Here is a 13,727-nt window from a genome sequence, read left to right on the forward strand (position 1 = left end):
AAATAAGAAAAATAACAGAAAGACTAACGTTATCTTTTAATGACATATTTGATTAATTTATTTTTTTTGAGACAAAAATGAAAATCGATATCTTTCAGAAATTATTTTACCTATTAACTCGTAAATCAATGATTCTGGAGTTCTAAATATAAATCAGTACACGCACTAAAGGGTGTTTGGACATGTTCCCGTTACTTCTTCGACAGTCACCAACATGAGAACATGTGAAAAGTAAAATACCAAATTCACAACTAAAGGATAATTCATGCTAACAAATACGCCTAAAAATATTCTCAACACACTAACAGGAAAACTTTGGCTCTTTAGTCTCTCTTTAGAAAATTATTAAATAAACATAAAGCCTAAAAAAGCCCAACTTTCTTCATTAACCATTTATGGTATTACTCTTATTTGTCAATATGATAAATCATTTTTTTTCTAATTAAAACGGATAATAATGAATGGTGAATTAGGTAAAACTTGGTGCAGATACATTGAGCAAATCTAAAGATGAGATGAAATGAGAGATGTTCAATCTGAAGAAAATATACATCTCACAATTTCATCTTTAAATTTGCCAACCACATCATAAACCAAGTTCAACTTGATGCATGGTAACATTGTCCTAATAAGTATAGCTCAAAGAGTATCTCAACAAAAATCTAAATAGTACAACAATATTTGAAAGATAATTAGATTTCTTCATCTCATCTGACAAAGACAACTGATGCTTGAATTAATTAGCAGGAAATTTGAGTTCATGTGCACCATCCATCTGCCACATGATATGCAACATAGTAACATTGACTTGCACATTTTTCATTTCACAATTGACTTGCAAGAAATATAATGCGGAGAATATAGGATAACAGAGGCAGTGTAGAAAGTAATGCAAGTAGTTTACTTGATTTGACTGTCAACAAAGTCAGAATTTGTTTGGAAATCCCAAAATTGTCCCTGGAAGCAAAGCAGGCTCAGTGTTCATCTTTAGAACAGTAATTGTTACAAAAGCCGTTTTCAACAGGTGCCTCCAATACATCTGAAATGAACTTAATTAAAGAACAAAGCCCTCCCAAGAAGTTGTGATCAATGGCACCTTTTGCATCCGCCACATGTGCAAAGTCAACAAGTTTAACAAGAGCACCTGAACTACTACTTCCTTTCATCAGAGATTCCCTTTCATATACCATGAGGACAGAACAAGAATAGAAATGAAAAATAGTTTGAACCTCAAACCATTTCTTAAGTTCCAGTAGCTGTTCCAAAATTCCAGAAGGTCCACCAAAAACCTTAGACGCAAAAGAACGATCTGGGTGTATGTTATCATTTGAAGACACGTTGGAAGAAACAAACCTACTCAATACCAATTTGGCATCGTTGGCAGCTAGGTTCTGAAGAAACTTCCTGCCCGGCTGCCAGACCGATGCATCTTTGGAGGAGGTCACTAACTTCAATCCTGATATTCTAAAACCCAATGTCAGGCTAGAGGATTCTCTATCCTTTTTTAAACACTTTTCAATGTAGGACTCAGAAGCTTGCGGATCCCAAGTCCTAGAACCAATTTTGATATCCATTACAAATGGGCTCTGGTAACTGGAGACAACATCTTCCAAAACAAGATGGGGTTGTAAGCCAGAGCCATCAGATGCATTGATAGCCTTAGTACCACGAAAAATGGGGAAGTATCTGCGAATGTTGTCGGGGACCCTGGGATCAGAAGACAGGGAGGTATAAAATGCAATTTCTTTGGAACCACGTTCATCATTTTGAAGAGGCTTGTAGAAGTTTCCAGAATCGTCTATTAGGGGGCCAAGGACACCATCTTTGGCTTGATGACCAGCAACTTGGTGCTCTGGGATCTTAAACATTTTCCTGTTGATAATGGTAACAAACCTCAGATACAATCACAAAACATTAACATGCGATTTCCAAGCAGCAATTGTTTCATAAACAAAGTTCTCATTATGACACAACCCTAGACAATGAGAGTGGGACCAGAAAACCCCACCATCTTAAAAAATCCCATAGGGACATGTGGTAGAGTTAGCAACAACAAAGTATTGCTCATTAGGTAGCATGATGATCATTTATATATATATAAATAAATAGAAACCATAAACTTGGTAAATCTCAAATTAATCAATATAACAACCTATGAAATGGGCCGACACTTTCCCATCCCATCCCAAGCATGCTAATGCAAGCTTGTCCATCAAAATGACATAGAGAACAGAAGCATCAAAATACTGTTTATTGATGCAGTTCACTAGCAAGTGCAATCAGCATCAACGACAACTAGTATTCAATTATCCTTAATTCCTTAGTCCCAAGATCTATGAGAATAATCAGAATATCACGGCTGTAATATACGGTTGCCTTGGAAAAAACTAATGAAAATCAAGCTTAGCATAGGGTGCAAGGAAGACGAAGCAAACATGTACAACTTGGAGGAGAATATATTTGGGAACATGACAAAGTGCTTAAAGCAAATCCTTCTGTTGCTGGGGACTGATAAAAATATTATTCCCCAGATGCTAGAAGTTTGCTTTATCATTCTATTTTTGTTTTTGTTCTAGTTTCTCTAGATACTGAGAATAAGAGCACTCGTATTCAGGAACTACCCTTGAACTGTCTCAATATTTATACAGAGAATAATTTTCATGCAACATTTGTGATAGACATTTAGTTTCTGAAAATAGTCTTCACTGCCTTTAAGAAAGAAGCTTTATTAGAGAAACTAGTTTTCACAGAGGCATTAAAGCATGAAATGCTTGCCATTTTATTATTAGAAAGGGAATAAAAAGGGAGGAAACACAGAGAAACACAAAATGAGACATCTTAATATATGTAAATTTGAGAAACATAAAAGAAACAAAATATGATTAGAAAGGAATAATTGCAGCACACACACACACACACAATGGGACCTCTTATATATTTTGAAGGGGGGAGATTAGAAAGGAAAAGCTACAGATAGAACGATTTAGATGCATAGCGAATGGGAAAAAAATTAAAAAGGGTGGAAAAAATATAAAATATACAGAGAAAGCAATGTAAAGAGGGGTTCAATATCATCAACCATGTTAACAAATAGACCTCCAATCAGATCATGTAGAGTTTAACCATTATCCATACTTTTTTCTTTTTAATATATTCTGGTGGTAAAACTGAGGCAAAGTGAATGTAAGTCACTCTCAAGAAATACCTGATAGAAGTGGGGATTTACATACAAACAACATCCAATAAAAAAAAGCAAGCCACCATGTACTGGTGTTTGAATCTGATGCACACAAGCCAAGGAGATAACATTACATCAAATCATGAATCAGTGGAAAATTAATATTATTATTATCACAAGTCATGACTCTATTTGGAAATACAAAACTATGCAAGAAGCAAACATCAAAGTAAAGCAAATTATGCAGGCAGGCATGTCGAATGTTACTACTGAGGATGATGATAAAAGAAAAATGAGGCATCACATAGATCCTTCAAAATGAATAACTTCAGAAACAATAAATTTCTAAAACTAACTTGCCTCAAATCTTAAGCAAAATCTTTCTAAAATGTCAGACTTGTTTTTTCACTTATTTATTTTGTGATAATCCAACTAATTCATTATATTCTTGTACCAAACTTGTCATAACACAGGAGCTTCACATTGTTTTGGTTACTATTTCTTACTTAAAAAAGATAGAAACATATATCTTTTGGTACACTTAAAAGAAAGGATTTTACTCTATCCATGCATTAGTTAGAACAGACTGCTACATACTAATCGTTCAATTTATCAATTAATAACAAAAATACCGAACAAAAATTTTCTGACAATTTTTTCAATAACCAAACTAATAAATAAATTAGTGGCATCAGAATGAATGAAGAGTGATCTTCAAGTTCTTTCCAAGCTACAGCATTTTCGCTGTAACACCTTTATCACATGGTATTCAGGAAATAAAGATTTCAGGTTTATACAGCATAATATGCAGCACAAGCTTCAATTGTGAAGCACAAAACCCTAATTTTGAAATGTTTCTTTTCTAGCCATCCTTTGAGCTTATACATAAGATTCGTTAATTAAAATCTTCCCAGAAGAAACCATAAAAACACATTAATCTTTCTCCTTTTCTGTTAGAAACCCACATTAGGGAAAGTATATAGACAAAACTCACCTTAAAATTAAGAGAGACAGATCCCCAGGTGACTATCTCTGTGAATTTTAGAAAAAATCTAAGCAGAAATCTGCAAATAAATAAATAAATAAACACACACACTGAAATCAGCTCACCAGAAAATAAAAAATAGAAAGTTTCAAAACCTGAGCTACTTAGCCCAATTACCTGAATCAGAAGGCTCTTTACCGCATTGCCTTAGAAAATTTGTTGACGGAGGTTGCAATGTTGAATACTTCTCTTCGTTGAAAACACAAAAGAGGATCATAGTTAATGATTGAATCGTATTACTATCATTTATCAAGTAACAAGCATTTGAATCTAAGATCACAGTCCAATATGCAGCGAAGGAGCTACATGCATTTTGTTTTTCCTTTTCTTATTTTTCGATTATTTTCTGATTTACGCGTAGAAATGCAAGAAAAAACAATGCTAGTAATGAGTGCCTGAATGTTAATGCAAAAAGAGAAAAAGAAAGATCGCAGAGGTAATGAAGATTAAGTAGAAAGTGATTACGGCAAAAATTGCAGAGGGAGAAAGTTCTCCGTCACAGAGAAACTAAGAATGAGAATGACAACGTGACTGTGAAAGGTACGAGATGCGTCGGTATAAAGCCAAAAGCCGAAAACACGCCAAGGGCAAAATGGGGATTTCACGCATCCACCTTTTGTTGTTTGGTCTGAGTCAAACGTTTGACTCTCAATTTTATAATTTAGAATATGAACACCACACTCTTTTGCTTTGCGTCGCAAAAAGAAAGAGAACCTCAACGGTCAACACTGTTGCGTAGTAAAAAGAAAAGTGTTAGTTGAATTGAGATGCATGATATCGAGGGGAACACACATGTCTGGATGCCAAATTTCATTTTAATTTAAAGACTTTCCGTCAAGATTAGCAACCAATTGAGGCTGATGGGTTGCTGGCAACACTCAACGACGACGAGCTGGTGATCGGCGGCGGCAACGGGCTGGGGGCAAGGAGGTGAGAGCAACAGAGAGACCCGGAGATCCGGTGAGAGACCACGCGACGGTGAGAGCTTCCAAACCCGAAGCCGTGAGTGGTGGTGAGTGCTTCCAAAGAAACACTTTACTTCATAATAATTGGAGGAATACCCAACCGGTCCCGTTAAATTTTTTTTTGAAGGATTACAAGGCTTTTAAAATAATATTATTTTAATTTTTGATATACATTAATAATTATTTTTAAAAGACAAAAATTATTTATTTTAATTTTTAATAGATAAATCAATAGTTTAATATGTTAAGTAGGATTATTTCGTTAATACAAATAAAAAATATTGATAAAAAAATTAATCAGTCTCATAAAAATAAAAATCAAAAATCAAAAAAATTATTTTTTATTGAGAATTTAATTGTCTCTTAAAATAATTATCATTATTTTTTCTCCAATAATTTATAATAAGTATTTTTTTTCCACTTAATACTCAATAGGGGTAAGATGGGCATCTCCTATGGCATCGCAGTGGGAGCGCACGTGAGGAAGGAACAGGGGTGTGCATAAAAGGGAATGGATTTTTTCAATTTTTTTTTTAATAATTGAAGGAGTAAAGTGTAATTTTTTATTATTAGTTTTATAAGTGAGACTAAAAATAAATATAAATGAGAATAATAAAGGGTTAAAGATTACAATTTACATTCTCAATTTTTTTTTAACATTTGAGAGGATTCATTCCCTACATAAAACAAGCCATTGGAATGGATACTTGAGTAGATTTGGATCCATTCTTAATATTTTATTAGATCTATTTTAAGAATAATTCGACTCTATATCAATCTGAAATAAATTAAGTTATATCGAATCAATATTTATATAAAATATAATTAATACGGATTTCTGTAAATTTATATACTAAATAAAACATAATTTTTTAAAATTAAATTTGATAAATATTATATACATTTATGTAAAAAATAAATTATTTTAAAAATAAAATGATATTTATAATATAAAATATTAATTAAAAATTAAAAAACATATCTAAAATCTGTATTTTAGTTTTATAATATAACTTCTGGCCAAATTCACTCGACTCGAAGCACAGTTTAAATTCAATACGAAAAGTCGAAAATGATATTGGATTAAAAATGACAAACTCAAATTAATTCCAGTTTATCAAGTGATTAACTCACTTATTTGTTTAAATAAGTGTTCATTATTCAAATCTTGATTTGTATATATAACAATTTTTTGACAAACAACAAATTCTTAAATTAAATTATGATACGATACCAAATTATCTTTAACCGTTCAGACTGCAAAAAAAAAAAAAGGACAAATTCAAATTCGATAAAATATACTTCCGTTAAAATGATAAGCAACTCAATATCACTCAAGTAACGTCCCAAATTTATAAAGATCTGACTATTTACATAAACACAAAATGGCATTACTGGTACTTTTTATATGTAAAGAAATATAATCTTCCAAAATGCTGCATTTATTACAGTAAATTGATGTTTAGAATCTACTTGCAAACATTAGAACTCATGGTATCAACACAATAGAACCTGAGGTCTTCCTACTCTCAATGTCTTCATGCGCTTTTGCTGCCTCAGACAAAGGGTAAGTATGGTGAACCCGCACCTTCAAGACACCGGAAGAAACCTTGGCAAACACCTCTGCAGCAGCCTCCAATAGCTCGTCACGAGTGATGACGTAATGCATTAGGGCGGGCCTTGTCAAGAACAGTGCTTTTGTAGCCAGGGAAGCCAATGGAACTGGATCAGGTCTACCTGATGACTGCCCAAAACTTATCATGTAACCTCTAAGCTTCAAGCATTCTAAAGATCCCTGGTTTATAGTATGGAAAGTTTAGTCATTTACATGCTGATTAAAGAACAAAAAATCAAGAGTTGATTATAAAATTATGTACTAAAACAACTCATTTATAATGTAAATGTTCATTATTTATTGTACTGTACTTAACATTATATAGTGGTTAAATGTGGAAGGAAAATTCCTAATGAATTTAGTGTAATCAGTCGTGAAATATAAATATCTATTTTCAAGTAATCATGTTTTGCAAATCAGGTGGCTTTCATACAATTATGAATCCATACCTAAATTAGAAAACGAAAATATTTGGTAACCAAAGAAAATCAGCCAAAAACAGCCATAACTTGCCTTATTTAATATTTATTAATTGTTGCAACAATTAATGAATGATAAATAACACAAGTTCTGACTGTTTTTTTTTTGTCTACCTAGTATTAGAAAATAAGGTGGCTTTCATCAATATGATCTTGGAATTTATTTGAAGATTTGGCATAATAATCACTACATACTTGATATCTAGGATCTCCTTGTTATTTGTTAAATTTAAAAATAAAAATGGATGATTTGATGCATTAATCTACTGCCATTTCTGGATAATCAATGATCAAAAAAGAAAGAACACAAAGTAATAAACTCCTAATGAAATTAATGGCTTTGATCGTTTTCGTTTGTCACTGTCACTTTGTGGTACATCCTTGGATCCTTGGATACAAAATCCAAGTATGTACAAGGAGGAAAAATAAAAAGAAAGAGAGGGAAGGAATGCAATATAAAGTAATTCTATCTCTCTCGTACTCAACCATCTAATTTTGAAATTTCAATATAGCACAGAATAGGTTTACCTGAAATGTATCCTTTCCTACAGAATCATAGACTACTTCAACTCCGTTGCCTGATGTTATCTCGTTGACACGAGCAACAAAATCCTCTTCTGTATAGATTATAACATGATGACAATAACAGTTGCACCGAGAGCATTAGCCCACTGGCATAACAAAGATCCAATTCCACCAGCTGCTGCATGAACGAGAATTGTGTTTATATTAGTCTGTGTTTATCACCATGCTGAAGCAAAATTAAAAATGTGTTGGTTTTAGGATGAAGCTTGATTTTAGCACTTAATAGATAACATAGTCAGCTATCATATTCCCTCTAGTTTTCAACACTGCATATGCCTCCATTACTTTATTTGAAAAACATTACACTAACTCCCTTATTCCTAAAATCATTTCTTTTAAGAATTAAAAAAATATATAAAATGACTACATTAACTTAGTTATTTATTCTATTTCTATTTTTCTAATATGAAAACAAAAAAGATTTCCTTCAGATGTAATGGCAACCCGATATAGAAACACACCTTGAAACAATGTCGAATCAGAAAAAGAGCTGTCATGCCCTTTGACATGACGGATGCCCCAATAGCTGGGTCAATTGAAGGAGGGATAGGAACTACTTTTTCTGCAGGTAGAATTCGCTCTTCAGCATACGAGCCTAATGGTCGACCTGCATAACCTACCAGATCTCCAACCTTTGCACTAGTGACTCCAGCACCGACAGCTATGACAACCCCAACAGCCTCCACACCTGACACATTAAATAGGAAAATGATACCTCGGAGTTCAACACAGCTTTCAGTTAAATGTTGGAAATTAGAAACTTATCATAAAGGCATATATTGCTCTTGAAATTCTTTAGCTCCAAAAACAGATTGGAGGAGAAAAAGTAGTTAATGATTTCAAATTGGATAGTCGGTAAATGTAATGTCCCACTAAAACAAAAGCACCCCAAAAGTAGTCACCCTGCTGGGTTCGACGGCTTCAATTTAGGCATTATTATTAAAAGTCAATTTATAAATAAAAGAATATTTGATAGGACAAAATACAGAACACGGAATGACCATCACCGTCCATGCAGGAGAGGAGGTTCATGTGTTTTTTTCCTTTTTCTTTTCACTATTTTAGTTATAAGCTCAATAGAAAAGTAAAAGAAAATAAGCACAGGGAACAATTGAGTAACATATATGTGACAAGCTAGTTATATGGCTGTATTTATAATACAATCATATTAGTAAATCCCCTAGAAGAATAACACTAACCATATCAGCTCAAAGAGTTTATTGTTAGAAAGATTCAGCCATCAAGGGTTTTTCCAAAATGTATAGACTTGGCATTCCCGAATTGCTTAGACCTAATAGAGTGTATAGTAGCATTAGCATAGACTTGCTTGTACAGGATTGTATAGCATTAGTGTATGGTATCCAGAATCAACATCCAGCATTGGACAGGAAGTGTTCAAAATCCTTAGCCTTCTGACAAGGGAACAAACCACAGCATAGCAGGCCAAGAATTTAAGGATTAAGTTTCGTTTTCCCTTTCTTTCTGTTGTCAATGGGTAACTCACTTTATAACCTTAAAAGGGAAGGAAAGTGAGGGGACAAAAAAACAGAAAAAAAAAGAACATAAAGACCCAACCTAGAACAGAAGGGACCTAAAGAAACTAGGGCTGGCAATTCGTACCCTACCCGCGGGTACCCAACCCAGTCCAACCCGTTTGGGTAGGGTAGGGTACGGGTTTAGGGTGTACCCTACCTTATCCTACCCGCACCTCATATATAACACATATTTTATAAAAATTTCTCTATATAGTGAAGGAAGTAAGAGTTGAACCCACAACTTTTCTTATGTAATAACTTATAATAAGTGTACAACCACTAAACTAGTTAGTTAATTTAGTAATTTAGAGCATTAGTTTTTTATTTTTTATGTTATTAATACATATAAAATTCGAAATAATTGAATTTTATATTTACTTTGAAAAAATTTGATATTTCTGCGGGTAAGGTAGAGTATGGTAGGGTTTAGAATTTTAGGGTACGAGTAGGGTTAGGGTTGAGAAATTCTCAACCCGCGGGTAAGGTAGGATAGAGTTTTAATGAAATTTTCAACCCGCGGGTAGGATTAGGGTAGGGTCCAAACCCTACCCTACCCTACCCATTGCCAGCCCTAAAAGAAACCCACAAAACAAAACCTCCAACACTCACCATCATTACAACAATGTTTACCAATACCTCAAAAACACAGCACTAGAAAATATCATAATAAAAACCTCCTAGATCATGCCACACCACCTACGAATAACAAGCCTCCAACAAAAACGCCCATTTAGCAAAACACTGCTCATATGTCACTCAGCACTCAAATGCAAATAACTCCAATATATAGCAAGAAACCTCGCTTGATTGAATTCATTATTATAGAATATTTTTCACTCCATAAAACATGCTCGTTAGAAAATTTGTCATTGAAGGTGTGTGCATTGCGCTACAAGAGAAAAAATATCACCACATAGAATAATTTGGTAGAAGTAAATCAAATTAACTAACCCGGAGTGTAGGGGAAAGAAGGGGCTTCATAAACTCCTGTGCGAAAGTACACATCAATGAAGTTAACCCCAATTGCTTTGTGTTTCACACGAACCTCACCTTCTTTAGGCTCTCCAATTTCCACATCCTCCCACTTCAGAACCTGTAATCAATCGGTAACAACAAAAGTACTTAACAGAACCATGAAACAAACCTCAGAAGCACCATCCTAATCTTCAATAATTCAACAATTCATAATCAAGATTAAATATGACGACTTTCAATCTATTTGTGCATGACTTGCATTAAGGAATCATAGAAACAAAAAGCATCACTTTTTTGAGAGCGAGTTTGAGATAATGATATAAGCATCCTGTGGTCAATTGTTTGCCCTTAAGTGGATGATTCACGGCGAAGGAATTGGTCAATGTGTTCGGCCATGGATACCCATGGAAACCACTCGACAAGAAAACAAACAAACACAATATATGCTTTGATATCATATATTAAGACCATCTTTGGGAACCTATAAAATAGTTAAAAAATTTCTTATAAGTGTATATAATATTTTGAAGCTTATGATTATAAGCAAAAGCAAATTATACTACTTAGAATCAGCTTCTTCATACATTTCAAACACAATAGTTATCATAAAATCACTTGTCACCCCAAACATAAATTGACTGTCACATAATCGATTATTATAAAAGCGTGATTATACAAATAAGAATTATCCAAATAAGTTTAATTTTTCAGTGTTACCAATCACACCCTAAAATTGAGTAAACCTAACTAAACTGCAAGACTTAGATTTAACCTACTTGATTGAGCTGATTCTAAACAAAAAGGACGCATGTTCATAGTTGATAATTATAAATCATAATGTCATTATTTAAAAAGTAACTGAAGATAATAATAATTGTATCATGAGATTTTAAGTAATAAAATGAGTTAATGATTGTAAAGTAGATAAAATGAAAACAAGAAGTAAGAGAGAGAGACCTGACCGGCACCAATTTGATGAACTCTGATAGCTTTGACCAATGGCGGAGCTTGAAATAAAATTTGAAGGGTCAAATAGAAGATAATTATTAGAATATTTTTTATATGGACCCCATTTAAGCTCATTTCTCTTATTTGGGTGGTATTGTCAAATTTAAAGCCGTTTTTCAGTGTCTCGTTCTAAAGAATTAAGGTCAAACTCATCAGATGCAACTCTTTAAACATTTGAAGGTTGTATCTCATTTTTTTCATGATTCATTAAAGTAGAAGAACTATCTACAGAAATTGATATTGTAAAAATTATACGTTCTCCTTCTTGAATATTAGTCTTCCTCTTAAAAATGCATCAATTATTTGATTTTTCATGATTATTTTATATAAAAGTTTGAATATATATCCTGTAAAACATGTAAAAAAGAAATTAGAAGAATAAATATTAAAATTTATAATATTTATTAATTTTTTATCAAGGTTGCGAGAACCGGACCGGTCAATGAACCGGTGAAGTTACTGGTTCAATGGTTCAATGGTTCGACCGGGGTTCAACCGGAGTTCAACCGGTTTAATTAAATATTAAATAAAATTATTAAAAACCTAAAAATAATTTTAAATATATTAATTTAATAAAAAACCGTTAAAAAACCGTTAAAAACCGGCCGATTCGACCGATTTACCGGTTAACCGGCCGGTTCGACCGGTTTTTTACCGGTTTTTTGCTAGCCGGTTTTTGAACTTACCCGGACCGGTTAACTGACCGGTTCCCGGTTTTTCCGGTTGAACCGGCCGGTCCGGTCCGGTTTTCAGAACCATGTTTTTTATCAATTTATACAAATACAATAATATCATTATTTATTGAATATTCTAATATTTGTTACCATATAAAAAATTAAATTAAATAAAAAGTAAAACATATAATAATATTAAATTACATAAATAAAAAATACCTAATTTTTTATATTTGAACTCAAAGATAGAATGAGTGCTACTTACTAAATAGAGAGCTGTGAAATGCGAATACACTTAGTTTAGTCCAAATTCAACAAGATTTGAATGTTTAAAACTAAAAACTATTGTGCAATAAAAGCAAGAGATGAAGATTGAACTTTAATATTTTAAGTCATAGTAAAGTATTTGAACCAACTAAACTATTTTTTATTTTCTGAAAAAGTATTACTAATTTTTTTAACAAAAATTTTGGGGGAGCCGTGATCCTCTTGTCTTAACTAAGCTCTGCCCCTGACTTTGACCATGTTAATTTGATGATGAGAACGAAGCTAGAGGTGTTGTGAGAGAGTTCATTAATGGAGTGTGTGTTATTTGTGGTTCAGAGTCTCTGTTGATGGCAAATTCAAAGTTGAAAGGGAGTGACAGTGAAGCGTTGTTGGCAAATGACGAGGGTACATGCAACAACCTTCTTTCTATACTGCTGCAAAAGAAGTTCTTGCAGAAGCGGAAGGTAAAGGAAATATCTCAACTTCTCAAGTTCTGGAATTTAAATTAATTTATTCTGTTAGCACTAAAGTTTATTTATGGGATATTTCAGTCGGTTTGCTTTTAGTCAATGGGTTGACCGGGTTCAAACTCTCACATTTGTTGTGAACAATTGAAATGATTACTTAATCAACCCAACTTAATTGGTGAAAAAAAGTTCAAATTAATATCAGTTGTCTTTATTATTTATATATCTTAGTTGTGTCATATTAACTAAAATAAATAAATAAAATTACGCACCAAAGATTTATAAATACAAAAGTATATTTTAAAGATTGTTTTTTATAAGCAAAATTATTACACTATTAATAAAGATTTCATATTTACGATTTTTTGTGTACATTTTTATCGATTGAAAATATTTTTTGAGATATTACTTTGATTGATATTTATGAATCTAAATATATATTTTTGTTTATTCTAAATTCTTTCATATGTATTTTTGTTTATTTAGCCTAATAACTAATAAGTATATAGTATTAGTACCTTAAAAAATAAAACAAATTCAGTCTAGTTTGACTTAAAATTAATATTTTTTTATTTTGTACTTCCATATATATTTTTTTCAAATAATATTAATATATTTTATTCAATTATAAAAAATGAATTACAAAATAATATAAATAATATTATAAATTTCTCTACTTTTTAGTAATTATACATCCAAATTCCAAACACAATTTTAACTTCTATCTAAGTGACAATCAATTTCTCAAAATTATATTGAAAATAAAATATTCAAACATAAATCATATTAATACTAATTCAATTTTAATCAAAAATAATTTTACAAATGTATAGTAATATCAACATTTATAATTGCAAACATTAATTTAAACACATATAATGTTCACTTTTTTAATATAAAAAAAATCCCAAATTAATTAAAAATAACATGCTGA

At 32.2% G+C, this 13,727-nt stretch overlaps 1 protein-coding gene and 1 pseudogene across 1 annotated transcript; both read right to left on the reverse strand.

Moving 5' to 3' along the window:
• Window positions 1-680: 680 nt before the first annotated feature.
• On the reverse strand, window positions 681-4,962 carry LOC107463105 (inositol polyphosphate multikinase beta). Its single transcript, XM_016081844.3, has 4 exons — window positions 4,689-4,962; window positions 4,341-4,407; window positions 4,173-4,242; window positions 681-1,872 (listed from the first exon to the last, which is right to left on the reverse strand). The coding sequence occupies exon 4, from the start codon at window positions 1,866-1,868 to the stop codon at window positions 975-977; it is 894 nt and encodes a 297-aa protein (XP_015937330.1). The 5' UTR covers window positions 1,869-1,872; window positions 4,173-4,242; window positions 4,341-4,407; window positions 4,689-4,962; the 3' UTR covers window positions 681-974.
• Window positions 4,963-6,597: 1,635 nt separating this feature from the next.
• Window positions 6,598-11,460, reverse strand: LOC107463027 (uncharacterized; annotated as a pseudogene).
• Between the last annotated feature and the right edge of the window lie 2,267 nt (window positions 11,461-13,727).

This window comes from Arachis duranensis, chromosome 8 (assembly GCF_000817695.3).
Source record: "Arachis duranensis cultivar V14167 chromosome 8, aradu.V14167.gnm2.J7QH, whole genome shotgun sequence".
NCBI classification, from domain to species: domain Eukaryota; kingdom Viridiplantae; phylum Streptophyta; class Magnoliopsida; order Fabales; family Fabaceae; genus Arachis; species Arachis duranensis.

Coding starts and splice junctions, on each gene's coding strand:
- LOC107463105 (XM_016081844.3), bottom strand. CDS start 1,868: ATGTTTAAGATCCCAGAGCACCAAGTTGCTGGTCATCAAGCCAAAGAT.